The 17,670-nt window shown below is 63.7% G+C and overlaps 2 protein-coding genes across 2 annotated transcripts in view; one reads left to right on the top strand and one right to left on the bottom strand.

The window, feature by feature from the left end:
- Window positions 1-10,215, top strand: part of AFAP1 (actin filament associated protein 1) — an 85,481-nt gene extending 75,266 nt beyond the window's left edge. Inside the window, exons 15-18 of the mRNA XM_081091859.1 lie at window positions 871-1,035; window positions 2,850-3,040; window positions 3,866-4,027; window positions 6,909-10,215. Coding sequence (XP_080947985.1) covers window positions 871-1,035; window positions 2,850-3,040; window positions 3,866-4,027; window positions 6,909-6,935 — 545 coding nt within the window. The 3' untranslated portion in view covers window positions 6,936-10,215. The remainder of the gene's footprint in view (window positions 1-870; window positions 1,036-2,849; window positions 3,041-3,865; window positions 4,028-6,908) is intronic.
- Window positions 10,216-15,191: 4,976 nt separating this feature from the next.
- Window positions 15,192-17,670, bottom strand: part of SORCS2 (sortilin related VPS10 domain containing receptor 2) — a gene marked incomplete at its 5' end in the record, with an annotated part of 231,331 nt that continues 228,852 nt past the window's right edge. The window contains one exon of the mRNA XM_081091849.1: window positions 15,192-17,141. Coding sequence (XP_080947975.1) covers window positions 17,077-17,141 — 65 coding nt within the window. The 3' untranslated portion in view covers window positions 15,192-17,076. The remainder of the gene's footprint in view (window positions 17,142-17,670) is intronic.

The following is a 17,670-nucleotide window of genomic DNA, read 5'->3' as shown; positions in this document are numbered from 1 at the left end:
CTGTGACGCCCTTTCTCGTCTAGCGAGGGCATCGGGCAGACAAGCAGCGGCGCACGTGGCGAGGACGGAGCTGCTGAGCCTGATGCGCTGAGCCGCAGTCAGGCCTGGGCGGTGCGATGCCAGAAGCAGTGGGAGGACCGGCCGAGGTGGAATCTTCGAACATGGTGGCCCTGGGCCCGTCTCGTTAGCTTCATCACCTCTTCCTCTCTCCAGTGTATTTTTCAGAAGGACCTTTCCTAAATTACTCTATAAATGTTAACTTAATCCACCCCCCACCCCCCCCCCCCGGGAATGTCCCCATTTCACAGATGAGGACACTGAGGCACAGGGCGATGAAGTGCTTTGTTCCAGTCACACAGCTACAGGCGACAAGCTGGGATTCAGACCTAACAGTCGAGCCCCAGACCCCGCCCTGTGTTGCCGCTTCCTTTTCTCATTGTCCGTTCCTTCACCCACGGCTGCTATTGCGTGTTCAGTCCGTGCGGGTGCGTAGCTGCTGCTGGGTCAGCAAAGCGCTGGACAGGGCTGTGGGCCAGCTGTGACGGGCTGGGGGAGAAGTTTAAACCTACGGGCACTGGCCACAGCCAGGACTGCATGTGCCGCTGACGCCGCCTCCCTGCGGATGTGGGTTGTGCACTGTGGCGAGGTGCCGGCGGGAAGGGAAGAGGATTATGGGATTTCTTAATACTGTCTTTCCACGTAGAACATTGTTCCCGAGAATCCTGGATAATCAGCCGGTTCAGACCGGCTCGTTCTCTTCCGTCGGATTCCAGGGAGCAGCTCTGAGTTGACCGAGCGAGCGGGCTGACCGAGGGCTCTGGGAAGCTCCTCGTGTCTGCGGGCTAACTGCTTTCCCTGCGCGTCTTTCAGATGCTGATCAGTACAGATACGGCAAGAACAGGGTGGAAGCAGATGCCAGGCGCCTGCAGACCAAGGAAGAGGAGCTGCTGCGGCGGAAGGAAGCCCTGCGGACCAGGCTGGCCCAGCTCCGGAAGGAAAGGAGGGACCTGCGGGCCGCCATCGAGGCGAACGCTGGTAGGCGGGCGCCCGTCTGGGAGGGTCTGCCTCCCTCTGTCTGCCGCAGGCCTCTCATCAGCTCGCGGCTAAGATTCAGCTGGCGTCCCACACTGCTCCCGGGGGTCTAGAGGCACTGCCCGTTAGCCGAGGGCAGGTGCCGGGTGCGGGAGTCCTGGGACAGGCAGGGGGGATGGGTGCCAGGTGCGGGAGTCCCGGGACAGGCAGGGGGACAGGTGCTCAGGTGCAGGAGTCCTGGGACAGGCATGGGGACAGGTGCCGGGTGCGGGAGTCCTGGGACAGGCAGGGGGGATGGGTGCCGGGTGCGGGAGTCCCGGGACAGGTAGGGGGGCAGGTGCTCAGGTGCAGGAGTCCCAGGACAGGCAGGGGACAGGTGCCGGGTGCGGGAGTCCCGGGACAGGCAGGGGGACAGGTGCCGGGTGTGGGAGTCCCGGGACAGGCAGGGGGACAGGTACCGGGTGCGGGAGTCCCGGGACAGGCAGGGGGACAGGTGCTGGGTGCAGGAGTCCCGGGACAGGCAGGGGGACAGGTGCCGGGTGCGGGAGTCCCGGGACAGGCAGGGGGACAGGTGCTGGGTGCGGGAGTCCCGGGACAGGCAGGGGGACAGGTGCCGGATGCGGGAGTCCCGGGACTGGCAGGGGGACAGGTGCCAGGAGCTGTCCCGCCGGCAGGGATTGTCTTGAGCCTGAGGGCTGTGAGTGGGCACTGCGTCCATGAGGCACTGGGTCCCTCGCAGGAGAACAGTCCACAGGGACAGGTAACGTTCAGAGGCAGGTGAGAGGTCTCCACACGGTACAGAGAGTCCTGCACCCCAGAGGAGAGCCCGCTGAGGGAGGGCAGTGTGAGTATTGGAAGGGATGGGGTGAGGCCAGGTCAGGGGAACCACCACGGAGCGGAGCTGAGTAAAGGCAGCCCTGGAGCGAGGCAGGCCGCTGTGCTGGGCCAGGCTGGCTTGTTTGTGCCGGCAGGAGTGGGCACGGGGTGGGGGTCAGGGGGAGCCTGGTTAGGGACAGAACTGCAGACACACAGGCCTCAGCTCCAGGCTGGTGTCACCTGGGCAGCTCTGACCCAGGTCTCCATGTGGTTGGCCCAGCACGGGGGGGGGGGGGGGGGGGGGGGGCGGGGGCAGAGAGCCGGGGAGACGCCTGCCTCCAGGTAGCTCAGTGTGCGGGAGCGGGGGTGGGGGAGGGGGGCTGGCACAGGGCTACGGAGCTGGAGCCTTTGCTGACCGCCTCCGTGACGGGCATGAAAGTGCTCTTGCCATGTAAAGACTGGAGGTGGGCGCTGGCTGGGCAGGACCGAGATCACTGCTTGGAGACGGGGCGGCTGCCAGGCGGAGTGCAGTGCCGGGCGGAGGGTGGGAGCGGATGGTGACGACACAGAAGGGTTAGACCCGCTTCTGGCCTCAAAGCAGAGCCCCGCGTGCTGTGCACCGGCCCAGGCCACACACTCAGTTACCCTTGGATTCGGTTTTCTTAGCTGCCCTGTGGGTACAGTGCCAGCCTTCCTGTGTCACTGCCACACGTTGCAGTAATGAAACACGTGTGCCCGGGAGAAATGCGTGCCGTGCTCTGCGGAGGAGTGAGGTGTTTGACGTAGGGCTGGAGGGCTCGGGAGGCGGTGGCAGAAGAATCAGCCGCAGCTCACGGTCCACGTGACAGATGAGCACGCTGAGGCCCCCTGGGGGCCCTGCTTCCAGCTGCAGCCCAGGCAGGGGTGGGGTGCGGGCGTGGCTCCTCTCAGGGCTGATGTGAGTGTCAGAGGGACCCAGGTCTGGAGCCTGAGCCGGCGTCTCCCCGCCCCCTCGCTCCCAGGCAGGAAGGCACAGCTGGCCCTGGAGGAGAAGCTGAAGGCGCTGGAGGAGGAGTGCCGGCGGAAGGAGGCGGAGCGCGTCAGCCTGGAGCTGGAGCTCACCGAGGTCACCGAGAGCCTCCGCAAGGCCCTGGCCGGCGGCGTCACCCTGGGGCTGGCCATCGAGCCCCGCTCGGGGACCTCGAGTCCACAGGTACCGTCCCCCGCGCCCCTGAGCACCGCACGCACGGCGCCCAGAGAAAACGCCCCCGTTCCTCTAGACTGGCCGCCCGCCCAGCCTCACCCAGCACAGCACACAGCTGCGCGTCAGCTCCGACACTCATTTACTTGTAACCCTCACCTGAGGGTCTTTTCCCTTTCTTTCTTCCTTCCTTCCTTCCTTTTTTTTTTTTTTTTTTTTGAGAGAGAGGGAAGGCAGGGGAGGGGAGGGAGGGAGGGAGGGAGAGAGAGAGAGAGAGAGGGAGAGAGAGAGAGAGAGAGAAAGAAACATCAATTTGCATTGAGCCTGCAGCCGAGGTTTGAGCCCTTGACCAGTCAAACCCGGGACCCTTCAGTCCACAGCCTGACGCTCTGTCCACTGAGCCAAACTGGCAGGTCCTGGTCTTTTCCACAGCCCGGAATCCTGGGCCTGCTCTGCCCGGTTCCTCCCATGAGCTGGCCGCGTGCGGTTCCCCCGCTCCTGCTGCGGCTGCCACCACATCTCTGCTGCCGGGGCTGCGGGTGAGAGGGTGCCTGGGAGTTCGAGTCCCTGGAGAGGGGACTGTGAGAAGCGCGTGCTGGGCTGGAGGCAGAGGACGCGGACTGGGCCTCCCCGCTTCCCAGCATGACCAGCCGGTTGAGCGTCTCTCTGCGCCTCCATCTTTCTGTCTGTGAGACAGACGTTGGAAGGTGCTCTGAGCACTGGGCAGGGACCACACAGACACACCTGGTGTCCTCACTGTGGGTGGCATATCCCGAGCCCCCTGTTCCCGGTAAAGGCGCCATCCCTGCTGGAAAGCAGCCTCGCCGCCTCTCTCAGTCCCCAGTGCTCAGGCCCCGGACTCTGGAGAACTCCCCGCTGTCCAGCTGCGAGACCAGTGACGCCGAGGGCCCCGTGCCCGTGAACAGCGCCGCCGTCCTGAGGAAGAGCCAGCCGGCTGGCAGCTCTCCCTGCCGGGGGCACGTGCTTCGCAAGGCCAAGGTCAGTCCCCTCGTGCGTGTGGGACGCCTGCTCACCAGCCTGCCGGGCGCGGACACTGCGGCTTCAGCGTCGTGTGGGCGGGAGGGGCAGAGGGGCCAGGTGTGTCCCGTCCCACAGCCTTCCACTCAGTGCCACGTGGTGACCTGGTGACCCAGCACATTCTCCCAGTCCCTCCACCGGCCGCCTGTCCGCTGGCGTCGGAGGTGCCGCAGTGCCTTCTGATGGATCAGCCACCGTTTGTGCTGCGAAGCTTACGACCCCAGAAAAACTTAGAAACGACGTATAGTTCTTTAGAGCAAACAGCTCTGGACGCGGTGGCTGAAGGTGTGCCCCACGGAAAAGCCACACTTGGTGCCACGGCACCTGCCCGTCCAGGCGCGGAGGCCAGGCGCCTCCCTCACACCTCGGGCTCTGGCTGCACTCGCTGCTCTGTCATCTAGCAGCTCTGAGGCGGTTCCGGGCTGGCTAGAAGCCTTGCTTTCTGCGTGGTGGGTCTGGTGTCCGGTAAGGCAGGGTTAGCCGCTCACTGCTCGTGGCGTGTTCACGGGAGGGTCCGGCGACCCACACCCAGGAGATTGAAGGCTGTGCACTTGATGGAGACGGGCTGGTGACGGAGGGAGGGAGAGCTGCTATGCGCCTCCCTGGGACGGTCTCAGCCCCCAGGTCCCTAGACTGTGCCTGAGGGGTTGGCACTGAGCCCTCATCCAGATCCCCTGTTTGCAGATGGGAATGCGGGGACAGCATTGGCTGCTGGGTCTTTGTGGTCCAAGATCCCAGCTTTACGTGGCGTGCGCACCGCCTCCAGGGGGCTGCTCTCTTCAGCGTCTGGGGCCTGGGCAGCTCAGCTCCTGCCGCTTCCTCGCGGTGGACGTCCCATGAGGGATGGCGGCGCGGCGGGGGCCCCGCGACCATGCAGCCCGGCCACCGCCCAGGCCGCAGAGCCCAGAGCCCGAGGACGCGGCCTCTCGTGGAGAGTGCGATGGAGCAGGGTTTCTAGGGTTCCCGATAACAGTGACGAAGGTTCCACAGCAGCAGGAAGGGGTGGCACATGGCCTTTCGACTCTAGGACAGTCACCCACTCGTCGGTGCCTCGCACGTGTGGTCTCATCCGCCCGCTGGCCTTTTCCGAGGACGAGAGCGGTCCCAGCACTCGGGCTCGGGAATGTTTCCCGGCCGTGCTCAGGGAGCTCCGGTTCCTGCGGAGGGGGCTGAGCAGGACAGCGGTGCCACCACAGGTCGGGTGCGTGCAGGTCACCGCCAGGGTCTCCTAGCGGAGGGCTCCGGAGTGGCCACGACGTCCAGCTGCGGGCCCAGCATTCCCCACTCGGCCTGGGAAAGCTCTGAGCCCCGGCGGGCGGCTGTGAGCCCGGGCGGGCGGCTGTGAGTAGGCGGGCGGCTGTGAGCCCCGGCGGGTGGCTGTGAGTCTAGGCGGGCGGCTGTGAGTCTAGGCGGGCGGCTGTGAGCCCCGGTGGGCGGCTGTGAGCCCCGGTGGGCGGCTGTGAGCCCCGGCGGGTGGCTGTGAGTCTAGGCGGGCGGCTGTGAGTCCAGGCGGGCGGCTGTGAGCCCCGGCGGGTGGCTGTGAGTCTAGGCGGGCGGCTGTGAGTAGGCGGGTGGCTGTGAGCCCCGGCGGGTGGCTGTGAGTCTAGGCGGGCGGCTGTGAGTCCAGGCGGGCGGCTGTGAGCCCCGGCGGGCGGCTGTGAGTCTAGGTGGGCGGCTGTGAGCCCCGGCGGGCGGCTGTGAGTAGGCGGGCGGCTGTGAGTCTAGGTGGGCGGCTGTGAGCCCCGGCGGGTGGCTGTGAGTCTAGGCGGGCGGCTGTGAGTCTAGGTGGGTGGCTGTGAGCCCCGGCGGGTGGCTGTGAGTCTAGGCGGGCGGCTGTGAGTCTAGGCGGGCGGCTGTGAGCCCCGGTGGGCGGCTGTGAGCCCCGGCGGGTGGCTGTGAGTCTAGGTGGGCGGCTGTGAGTAGGCAGGCGGCTGTGAGCCCCGGCGGGCGGCTGTGAGTCTAGGTGGGTGGCTGTGAGCCCCGGCAGGCGGCTGTGAGTCTAGGTGGGCGGCTGTGAGCCCCGGCGGGAGGCTATGGCCATGCTTTCAGAGCCACCACATGTGAGCTGGATCCGAGGACTCAGCGCCGGGCTGCCCCAGAGGTCGCACGCCCCTGACAGCCAAGGGTCCCAGGGTCTCTCACGCCCTCCTTTGGCCGTGACCCTGAGCCCTCCACTCCAGCCCGCAGCTGTGTGCCCAGTGGGGCCTGTGCCCAGCAGCGGAGTTAGCATCTGAACCTGGTTGTGAAGCACTGGCTGTGGGTGTGGGTAACCTCCCACAGTGAGCCAGGGAGGGCGCCTCAGTGGCGTCCTCCCCACACCTGAGTTTGCACGGCCCAGTGGCCATCGGGGGCCGAGGGGGGGACAGCCTGGGTGGGTGGCACCCAGGGTCACCCTCCTGCGGCCCGAGGGCCCAGAGATGCCTGTGGTGTCTCGGGAGCTCTGTTTGGTTTTGCTTCTGCCACATTTGCTCTGCCACTGTCACCACGCATTACGCCGGGACTTCTGTTCTGGGAAAGGTGAGGATTCCCAGCGTATACGCGGGGGGAGGTGAGCAGGGCGCTGTGGCTCAGTGCAGAGGCCTGGCAGCACAGCGGGGTCAGGGTCAGCATCGGACCAGTGCCCCACGCGGCCGCCGAGGACGGAGGGGCCCTGCTCGGGGCCAGCCGCGTGGGGGCCTCCTTGGTCTTCACGGCGGCCCTCAGTCCTGGGTGGGACCCGCTGACCGCCTTCCTGGGTCGTGCGGGGATTCTGTCGCGTTTTGAGGACCCGCCATCCAGTCTGGCACAGATGTGCCCCGACACCTGGCGTGTCTGTCAGCTCTTGCTCTCACTTCCCCGGCAGGAGTGGGAGCTGAAGAACGGGACGTAGGAGAGCGACGTCACGAGAGGCCGCGGCTCCAGCAGGCCCGCCGTGCCCGGACCTGGCGTACGTTTCTACTGTATGGCGTGTCCTGTAAGGAGATGTGCCCGGCCGCTTGGCTCCCACGTGGTCTCTTCAGGCGGCCGGGGTGAGGTGATGGAACACCGTCCTCCGCCAGGTCGGGTCTCAGCTCCCCCAGTGCCAGCCAGCCAGCCGCCGACGGGGTGCGGTGGGGACTGGCCAGGCCGCCGGGAGCGTGTCGCCCCCAAGGGCAGTGTGCACTTGCCTGTGTCCCCTCCCCCTGCCTGCCCGCCTCCCCTGCCCCTGCCTGCCCGCCTCCCCTGCCGTCCCTGAAGCCCCCACATGTGAGCTGGGTCTGAGGACAGCTGGGAGGCGCTTCCCTGGAGCGTCAGGACAGGAGCTCCGTAGCGGAACGTGCTCTCTAAGCTCCTCACATTTCTGTGTGTGTTGCACTTATCCTCGGGGTTCCCGGAGGTTCCTGCCGATTTTATGAAGATTTTACTGCTTTGGAAAGGCCGTGAGGGTTTTGGATTCTTTGCCCTGTGTCCTCCTTCCCAGTACCACCCCCACCCCCTGCACTGGCGTCACAGTGGCCCATGGAGAGCTGGCAGCCTTACGGGCACACGGCTACCCTTCCCTTCCTAGGCGTCACGGCGGGGCCACTGGAAGTCGCAGGTCTATAGCCATAGCACGGAGAGCAGGAGAGGGCCTTCCAGAGCCTGCAGCCCCCCAACTCCCCCGCCCCCAGTTTGCAACCCCTAGCCATGGCCGTGTCCGTGGGCCTGGGCTCGCCCCTCCCCCCGGGCACACAGGCCTCGAAGGGCCTCCTCATCACTGTGCTGTCTGCCTCTCATGGAGCCCCTGGGTGACCCCTGAGACCCAGGGGACAGGGAGCTGGCCTCCACGCAGCCTAGCAGCCCACACTGGCCCCAGGCCTCTCAGTGCCCGCTGGGCGCCAGGGTCCTGTGGGGGCTCAGGGTCGGGCTGGATGGGACGTGACCGGCTCCACGGAAGCCAGTCCCGCGTGAGGAGCTGGAAGGTGCTTACCCGGGCTCCACCCGGGGCCTGAGCTCCCTGCAGAGCCGCCTGCTGGGACGCTTGTCAGGAGGTCGGCCCTGGCCTGCCCTGCTGACCTCCTCACACACAGGATGGCGCTGGAGGCTGGTCCCCCAGCACTCAGCAGTGACCCCGGGGCGGCCCGGCCTGCTGGGAGCCAGCGCAGGGAGCACCCGGCCGCACACAGCTCACTTCCTGGAAGGGAAGCGCTCGCTCTCCCGTCGCCTTGCAGCTCCGGGTCCAGAGGTTTCCAGTCAAGTGAGGCCTCACTCGGCCACTGTGCCTGCAGCCGCCTTGGCCCAGGAGAACCTCCAGGTCCAACTCACTACACGGGAGGCCTGGCAGCTGCGCTCCTGCCCGCAGCCCGGTGGGTGGGCAACCTCCCGGCCGTGTGCGTCTGCCCAGGGTCCAGCCTTCGACTCCTGGCGGACACAGGCGGCGTTTGTAAAGCCGGGTTTTAATCCACTTCCATACCCACAAGCCTTTAAGGGGGGCGGGGAACTTTCCGCTGGGGTCTGCGGAGCCGCGGAGACGGGGTGCCCCAAGGGGAGGCTGCTGACGCCCACGATAGCGCGTCTCTCTGTGTCCTAGATGTGATCAGAAACCAGCTTAAAGCATTTGCTTCAAAGTGAGTTATTTATTTGTGTATGTTCAGTAAGTATAGCTTCTAATTTATATCTGTACATAGTAGACACACCAGGCTTCTGTCCGATGGGGCGAAGTCCCGTTGCCCTGGGAGAACTGGGTCCCTTAACAGATGGTCATGTTCAGAGCGCGGGCCAGACTCCAGGGGTCCAGACGGCATGAGAGGGGGCTGGGGGGCGCCCTCGTGGTCGCAGCCCCTCCTGCTGGGCCTGAGGCCCTGCCAGCCTCAGAGCCCCTCCACTTGTACACGTTTATGATGTTTCACTCACACCCCCCATGCCCAGAGCAAAGTGGTGGTGAGGGGCTGTCAGGCCTGTGGTCCCCTTTGCCCAGAGTCCTGGGGTGGATGGCGCCACCACAGGCAGGCGGCTGAGCGGGATTGTACCACATGCCGGACTCATGGGGCACGGCCTCCCGCCATCTCTTCCAGCTCTTCTCTCGGGGCAACCCCGGGGACCTCGGACACCCCCGACACAGGTGCGCCATCTCCCTGTCCCTCACTTGTCCTGGCTGTTTCTGAAACCCAAGCCCTGGGCCTGAAGGCCACACCCAGCCCAGAGCGGCAGGCTGGTGCGTCAGGGCTGTTTATGCACCAGGTCATGTGACAGGAGCCCCGGGATGGGAGCTGGCGCACCAGCAGGGCCCGCAGCCGACGGCCTGGGCAGCCAGCGCCAACCGGCCTCCCCACAGGGGCTCACTCCCGCCGAGGGCTCAGCAACATTGAAATGCACAGCGATTGCCTTCTTTTCTAATGTAATTTTTAACAGGAAACAATGTCAGCTCGTGGCACAGTTTTAAAGAGGGTGATTATCATTATTATTATTATTATTTGTTCCTGCTGTTATGCTGTCTGGTCACCCCGTGGTGGCTGTGTCGATACTGTGAAATGAACTGAAGATGAACTACCACCTTCGTGCCCCACACACGACACGGCGGCACGGAGGACGCGGAGCCGCATGGACGTGGGCACGGGCGCCTATGAGCGTTCCCGGGGCGTCCCCAGCCTCGCCGTGCAGAGCCGGTGCCCCCGGGCTGCCCGCTAGCCGCCACGGAAGAGTCTTTCCAAGCGGGATCGCCGATCCTAGTTCTTAGGGGCCAGAGGGTTTTTAACAAGAGACTCTGCATTTGACTTGCTCACGGGAAGGGCGTCTAAACTCTCACACCAGCCTTTACACCGCAGATCTTCAGCGGTGACCGACCACGCTGTCCACTGTGAGATCTTCTACGAATGTAATTCTTTCCTTACTGTATTTTTTAAGAACTAAAGTCCTGTTTAAGGTTCTCTGTGACAGACACAAGAGGTGGAAGGGTGTCCTTAAACGGACTATGTTGGCAGCGCTGTTTAAATGACTGTACATAGATTTTCACTGTTTCTCAATGTATTTAATTCATAAAGTGAAAGATTTTATCAGAAGAAACTGGCCGTGGAAACATTCGTTTCCATTTTCCCCTTTTGTAGCCGCCTCACTTGAGTTTCTTGCTGAAGGACTGTCCTGTCCTGTCCCCGCGTAGCCCGGACCGGCGCCTGTGGCGTGACTGTGTGTTGTCAATAAACCACTTTCCAGGCCTCCTGTCTTCTTCCCACTGACATTTACAGAGGGAGGGAGGGAGGGGGAGTGTGGGGGAGGGAGGGAGGGAGGGAGGGAAGAAGAAGGGAGGGGGTAGGGAGGGGAAAAAGAGGGAGGGAGGGGGGAGGGGGGAAGAGGGGGAGGGAGAGGAAAAGGGGGCAGGCGGCCGTGTGCCAAGCTTGCCTGTTACTCTGGTCCTCTGACGCCTGGGACTGGGCTGCCCTGGACGGGCGTCCTTCCCAGGCTGGCCAGGCCCTGGGGAGAGTGACGGGCTCGCTGGAGCTCACCTTCCATGTGCAAGCCAAGCCGAGCCCCCCCACCCACCCCAGGGGCAGGGACCAGGCACCCAGGACAGCCTTCGCCCCAGCACTCCTGACACCACTCAGCCCAGCCGCCTGAGCCTGCTGGCCGCCTCCCTGTGGAAACCACCAGATGGTTCTTGCTCAGGTTTTCCCCTCTTGGCCTCCTGACTGGGTCCACTCTTTCCCATGTGGCCCGGCGTGGTCTAGCATGGCCAGGCGGGGTCTAGCATGGCCTGGTGTGGTGTGGCCAGGCGTGGTCTAGCGTGGCCCGGCGTGGCCTGGCGTGGTGTGGCCTGGTGTGGTCTAGCATGGCCTGGCGTGGTTTAGCGTGGCCCGGCATGGCATGCCCCTCCACTTGGGAACTTGACCAGCTCCTGTTTTCCATGGCCACCATCTCCCATCTGTCGGCCTCCCCACTGTGGACACGGAAGCCTGCGCCCTCACACCCAGCGGGAAGGTGTGGACGCTGAGGCCAGGCCACTGGTCTCTGGTTGGAGCTGCTTGCTCGCTCCTGTCTCGCCCGTCGGGTGGGACAGGGACAGCCCCACAGGCTCCGTGTGAGGCTCCTGCGTCCACACAGCCACCTGCTCAGCCCCCAACGCCCCGCAGGCCACGGCAGAGCCCACGTCCTGCCCTCCCAGCTTGGTGATGGCGAGGTTCTGCACCCAGATCCCACGGTAGGTGAGGAGGTTCCGGAAGGAAAGGAACGTAGCCGCCCTCACGTGTCCCGAGGGGAGGTCAGGGCAGCTTCCACGGGGCAGGCTGCTCTGGTCCTGGGAGCACAGCCGTGAGTGAGACCCGCTCCTGTGCTGTTGCAGCAGCGACGACCCAGGTGGATGACGGCTACGCATTCAGCGAAGGGCCTTCCCTGCCGCCTGTCCCAGGCCCTGGGCGGCCACGGGCCGGGCGGGGATGCGGCTGCTCCACCAGCTGATCTGGAGGCGTCACTGGGCAACAATAACACAGACGGATAAACAGAAAAACACCCCTGTCCATCAGCCCCTGCGTTCAGGCAGAGTGAACCCCAGCACAGGCCTCGGTCACCGAGAAGGGGAGGGCGGCAGCGCTCGGGCCTTGGGGAGCGGAGGGGAAATGGGTCTGTGGGGGCTCTTGGCTCACAGAGAGAAGACCCACTTGGGTTTCATGTCTCCTAAGCCCGCAATTCCCAGCAAGAGCCGCGCCCACACCAGTTCCCAAGCAGGAGGGTCCCACCGGGTGTCGGTCCCAACCAGCTCCATGACCCCCAGCACCAGCGCCCCCCAGAGGGAGGACTCCCACCTGCTATCCCCCTCGGCCCAGGTCCAACCCCAACCCTAACCTTAACCATAATGCAAGTCAAACCCTAACCCTAACATTAATGCAAGTCAAACCCTAACCCTAACATTAATGCAGATCAAACCGTAACCCTAACCCTAACATTAATGCAGGTCAAACCCTAACCCTAATCCTAACATTAATGCAGGTCAAACCCTAACCCTAACCCTAACCCTAACATTAATGCAGGTCAAACCCTAACCCTAACCCTAACATTAATGCAGGTCAAACCGTAACCCTAAGCCGAACACCCCCAGCACCAGATCCAACCTAAAGAGAGAACTCCCACCTGATATCCCACTCAGCCCCATGTCCAACCCCAACCATAACCTTAACCATAATGCAGGTCAAACCCTAACCCTAACCCTATCACTATCCTATCCATATGCTTAACGCTAACCCTATCTGTATCCCTAACCCTGACCCTGTCCCTAACCCTCACCTTAACCATATCCCGATCCCTAACCCTGACCCTATCCCTAACACTATCTCTAGGGATAGGGTTAGGGTTAGAGATAGGGTCAGGGTCAGGGATAGGGTCAGAGTTAGGGTCAGGGATAGGGATAGGGTCAGGCTTAGGGTTAGGGATAGGGTCAGGTTTAGGGATAGGGCCAGGGTTAGAGTCAGGGATAGGGTCAGGGTCAGGGTTAGGGTCAGGTTAGGGTCAGGGATAGGGATAGGGTCAGGCTTAGGGTTAGGGATAGGGTCAGGGTCAGGGATAGGGTCAGGGTTAGGGGTAGGGTCAGGGTCAGGGATAGGGTCAAGGGTAGGGATAGGGTCAGGGATAGGGTCAGGGTTAGGGATAGGGTTAGGGATAGGGATAGGGTCAGGGATAGTGTCAGGGTCAGGGATAGGGTCAGGGTTAGGGATAGGGTTAGGGATAGGGTTAGGGTTAGGGGTAGGGTCAGGGTTACAGTCAGGGATAGGGTCAGGGTTAGGGATAGGGATAGGGTTAGGGATAGGGATAGGGTCAGGGATAGGGTCAGGGTTAGGGATAGGGTTAGGGATAGGGATAGGGTCAGGGATAGTGTCAGGGTCAGGGATAGGGTCAGGGTTAGGGATAGGGTCAGGATTAGGAATAGGGATAGGGTCAGGGTTAGGGATAGGGATAGGGTTAGGGATAGGGATAGGGTCAGGGATAGGGTCAGGGTTAGGGATAGGGTTAGGGTTAGGGGTAGGGTCAGGGTTAGAGTCAGGGATAGGGTCAGGGTTAGGGTTAGGGGTAGGGTCAGGGTCAGGGATAGGGTCAGGGTTAGAGTCAGGGATAGGGTCAGGGTTAGGGTTAGGGGTAGGGATATGATAGGGTCAGGGATAGGGTCAGGGTCAGGGATAGGGTCAGGGATAGGGATAGGGTCAGGGATAGGGTCAGGGTTAGGGATAGGGTTAGGTTCAGGGATAGGGTCAGGGTCAGGGATAGGGTCAGGGATAGGGATAGGGTCAGGGATAGGGTCAGGGTTAGGGATAGGGTCAGGATTAGGAATAGGGATAGGGTCAGGGTTAGGGATAGGGATAGGGTTAGGGATAGGGATAGGGTCAGGGATAGGGTCAGGGTTAGGGATAGGGTTAGGGTTAGGGGTAGGGTCAGGGTTAGAGTCAGGGATAGGGTCAGGGTTAGGGTTAGGGGTAGGGTCAGGGTCAGGGTCAGGGATAGGGTCAGGGTTAGGAATAGAGTCAGGGATAGGGTCAGGGTCAGGGATAGGGTCAGGGTTAGAGTCAGGGATAGGGTCAGGGTTAGGGTTAGGGGTAGGGTCAGGGTCAGGGATAGGGTCAGGGTTAGAGTCAGGGATAGAGTCAGACTTAGGGTCAGGGATAGGGTCAGGTTTAGGGTCAGGGATAGGGTTAGGGTCAGGGTTAGAGTCAGGGATAGGGTCAGGGTTAGGGTTAGGGGTAGGGTCAGGGTCAGGGATAGGGTCAGGGTTAGGAATAGAGTCAGGGATAGGGTCAGGGTTAGGGATAGGGTCAGGGATAGGGTCAGGGTCAGGGATAGGGTCAGGGTTAGGGTCAGGGATAGGGTCAGGGTTAGGGATAGGGTTAGGGTCAGGGATAGGGTCAGGGTTAGGGATAGGGTCAGGGTTAGAGTCAGGGATAGGGATAGGGTCAGGGATAGGGTCAGGGTTAGGGTTAGGGGTAGGGTCAGGGTTAGAGTCAGGGATAGGGTCAGGGTTAGGAATAGGGATAGGTCAGGGTTAGGGATAGGGTCAGGGTTAGGAATAGGGATAGGGTCAGGGTCAGGGATAGGGATAGGGATAGGGTCAGGGATAGGGTCAGGGTTAGGGATAGGGTTAGGGTCAGGTATAGGGTCAGGGATAGGGTCAGGGTTAGGGATAGGGTTAGGGATAGGGATAGGGTCAGGGATAGGGTCAGGATCAGTGATAGGGTCAGGGATAGGGTCAGGGTCAGGGATAGGGTCAGGGTCAGGGATAGGGTCAGGGATAGGGTCAGGGTCAGGGATATGGTCAGGGTTAGAGTCAGGGATAGGGTCAGGGTTAGGAATAGGGTAAGGGATAGGGTCAGGGTCAGGGATAGGGTCAGGGTTAGAGTCAGGGATAGGTCAGGGTTAGGAATAGGGTCAGGGATAGGGTCAGGGTCAGGGATAGGGTCAGGGATAGGGTCAAGGTTAGGGTTAGGGTCAGGGTTAGGGTTAGGGTCAGGGTTAGGGATAGGGTCAGGGATAGGGATAGGGTCAGGGTCAGGGTCAGGGATAGGGTCAGGGTTAGGAATAGGGTAAGGGATAGGGTCAGGGTCAGGGATAGGGTCAGGGTTAGAGTCAGGGATAGGTCAGGGTTAGGAATAGGGTCAGGGATAGGGTCAGGGTCAGGGATAGGGTCAAGGTTAGGGTTAGAGTCAGGGTTAGGGTTAGGGTCAGGGTTAGGGATAGGGTCAGGGATAGGGATAGGGTCAGGGTTAGAGTCAGGGATAGGGTCAGGGTTAGGAATAGGGTAAGGGATAGGGTCAGGGTCAGGGATAGGGTCAGGGTTAGAGTCAGGGATAGGTCAGGGTTAGGAATAGGGTCAGGGATAGGGTCAGGGTCAGGGATAGGGTCAGGGATAGGGTCAAGGTTAGGGTTAGGGTCAGGGTTAGGGTTAGGGTCAGGGTCAGGGATAGGGTCAGGGTTAGGGATAGGGTCAGGGTTAGGGATAGAGTCAGGGTTAGGGCCTGGATGTCATTGCTCTGCCCGCATGTCCTGATCCAGCGGCTGAGAAGGTTAATGTCATGGCAGCCTCCCCCGGGGTCAGGCGCTGCTCCCGGTTCCTCCCATGAGGTGCGGCCACGGGCGTGGGGTCCGCCATGGCAGGAGATTTCAGGTACACGCTGAGGAACACGCCCACAGTAAGGCAAACAACGTCACGCTCACTTCATTGTTGTTAAAAGCATCACAAGTGGTTTATTGGTTTTTAAAAAGGAAAAATAAGAAAGACCCGATGGCATCTCTGTCGTGTGCATCTACCCAGTGGGCACAGCCCGGCGGGGACGCCTCGCGGCTGCAGCAGGCCACGCCCTCCGGTGCCTGTGGGGTGGGCACCAAACGTGACCTCACACGTGTCGAGCAGATGGCTGTGGGTGGGAAAGTGCAGGGGAACCAGGTGCCACCTTATTTCCAGGTTCTGGGCCCAGATACTCTTCACAGAAAGAATGACATAAGCTCCAGGGAGAACGCCAATGGCCAGGGGCAAGCCTGCCCGAACAGCGGAGAGGGAATCGTGGGGTTCAGGGTCAGAGGGCGGTCACCCACCCGCACTGGCGAGCGGGGGCAGGGACTGTGTCCAGGGGACGCCATGCCGACCCTGACCTCGGGCCTGGACGGTGTCTGGCACTTACAGGCGGGTGGGGTGGGCATCAGATGCAGGGCTCCCGAAGGTGTCTTTGGAGACTGCACCCCCCAGCCCCCCTGCCCCCAGCCCCCCCCCCATCCTCGGGCAGAGTCTGGAGGTGGCCTCTGCAGGAGGCACCCAGAGCCTCCTCTGGTGGGCAGGGGTCAGGGAGGGAGCACAGGGACCCCTTCCCGGCTGTGGTCTCAGAGTCCCCACTGTGACACAGGGCGCTGGACTGGAGGGGTCCCCCACTGTGTCCAGGGGTCTGTTCTGGGGTAACGTCCCCCGGGCTTCACCTGGACTCACCCAGCCCAGCCAGCAGGTCACTAGCTTGGGCTCTGGTGTCCCCGGGAAAGGCTAGGCCGGGCCACCAGAGGGCCCTGCCGTGTAAGGGGGGCGGGGGGTGGGGGGAAGGACCAGTTCGGGGAGGGAGACTGATTCCGGGTTCAAGGCAAAGGGGAGCATCCCCCTACGTGTTCACACGGGGACCCCGAGGCCGCATCCCTGATCCGGCACCTGTGAGTGGGCTGCCCTGCCCGGGGCCGAGCCCGGCTGCTGTGAGGCCTCGGGAAGGTCACGCCCGCTCTGGCCTTGGTGCTGCCTTTCCGGAGGAGGAGCAACGGGCTCTCCAACCCCCATCCTCGCAGGTCCCGGCTGCGATGTGGTCCCTGAAGCCTAAGAACTGCAGCAGCTGGGCCTCCGCCAGGGCCACCGCGCGGGGAGGAGGGCGCCTGCGGGGGGCGCCGCCCGCTGGCCGGCTGCGGAGCTGCAGCCCTGTGGCCCCAGGGGAAGGCCAGCCTCGGCCCCTCTGGCCCAGGGGGAAGGGTGCCCAGAGGCCACGAGCAGCCCTGGGCATTCTGGGCGAGGGGTCCCCGAGACTGGGGCTCTGGCCGCCACCCCGATGGCTATGGCTGTAAGGTAGGAAGTTGAAAGAAACCCCACAGCTCCTACAGAGGTGCCCCATCACCTGCAGTTGGGGGGGGGGGGGCGGCAAGAGGTGTGGCGGGGCCTGGCCGCAGGCTCCCCGATGCTGGAGGGCGGGCACCCGCGGAGACGCACTCAGGCGGCCTGCCCTCCGTGGGGCGTGACGCGTGTCCATGTGCAGCGTGGGGCTGAGTGGGTCTGCGGTTCCGGAGGGCGGGCAGCCAGGCAGCCTCGCGGAGTCCAGGGGCGGAGACGTGCCCAGGTCGGGTGGGCAGCGGGTGGCCGTGGGTGGCCGTGGGCTGGGGTCTGGGGAGGGCGGCGGTCAGCTGCCCCCCGTGCGTCCTGAGCAGAGGCAGGGGCGTGGGGGCCTGGCGTGGGGACAGCTGGAGGAGGTGGCTCTTCCGTGGTCTCTGAGCGATGCCGGTCCCAGCACCGGCGCCGGCCGCGTGGGTGGTCCGTGCCCGGGGAGGGGACCCGGAGGGGAGGGGGCTCTGGGCGCCCGCAGCCATCAGCTCACCAGGTAGCTGTGCATCTCGCGGGAGTTGATGCTGAGGACCACGCCCGAGTGGTTCCCTAGGAAACAGACGCCGTGTGGGCACAGGCCCGGCGGGCGGGGCAGCGAGGGCCGCGCTGGGCGTGGGCACACGGGGGCCCAGCGGGGCCGTGCAGGGGGTGCCCGAGTGCAGGGCGGCGGTGGCGGGGTCTCAGGGCTCCGGTGGGTGACTGGGCGGGTGCCCAGTGCTGCCACGCGCTGTGGGCCCCACGGGCCTCTGAGGTGAGGCGCTGGCAGCCGCCCTTCCACCCACTGACCTGTGGCAGGGCCACCCGGGGCGTCGGCCGCAGGGGAGGCGGGAGCCGCCCTGCCCCCTCCAGGCGCGGGCACTGCGGCCGGGAGGCGGCAGGGGAGAGGGGCACAGTGATGGGCTCTGAGACAGGCACAGCCGAGCGGCCTGGGGAAGGCGCTGACCGCCCCCGGCTCGCTGCCCCACCGGCTCGGGGGGCGAGGGTCGGGGGTCTGACGCTGGGGGAGACCATGTCACCTCTCGTCCTCGGGGGTCCCCTGTGACCTGGGATAACGACTGTGCCCCTTAAAGGACCACAG

This window comes from Myotis nattereri, assembly GCF_964212035.1.
Source record: "Myotis nattereri genome assembly, chromosome: 1".
In the NCBI taxonomy this organism is placed as follows: domain Eukaryota; kingdom Metazoa; phylum Chordata; class Mammalia; order Chiroptera; family Vespertilionidae; genus Myotis; species Myotis nattereri.
This window is presented reverse-complemented; position numbering and strand designations above follow the sequence as displayed.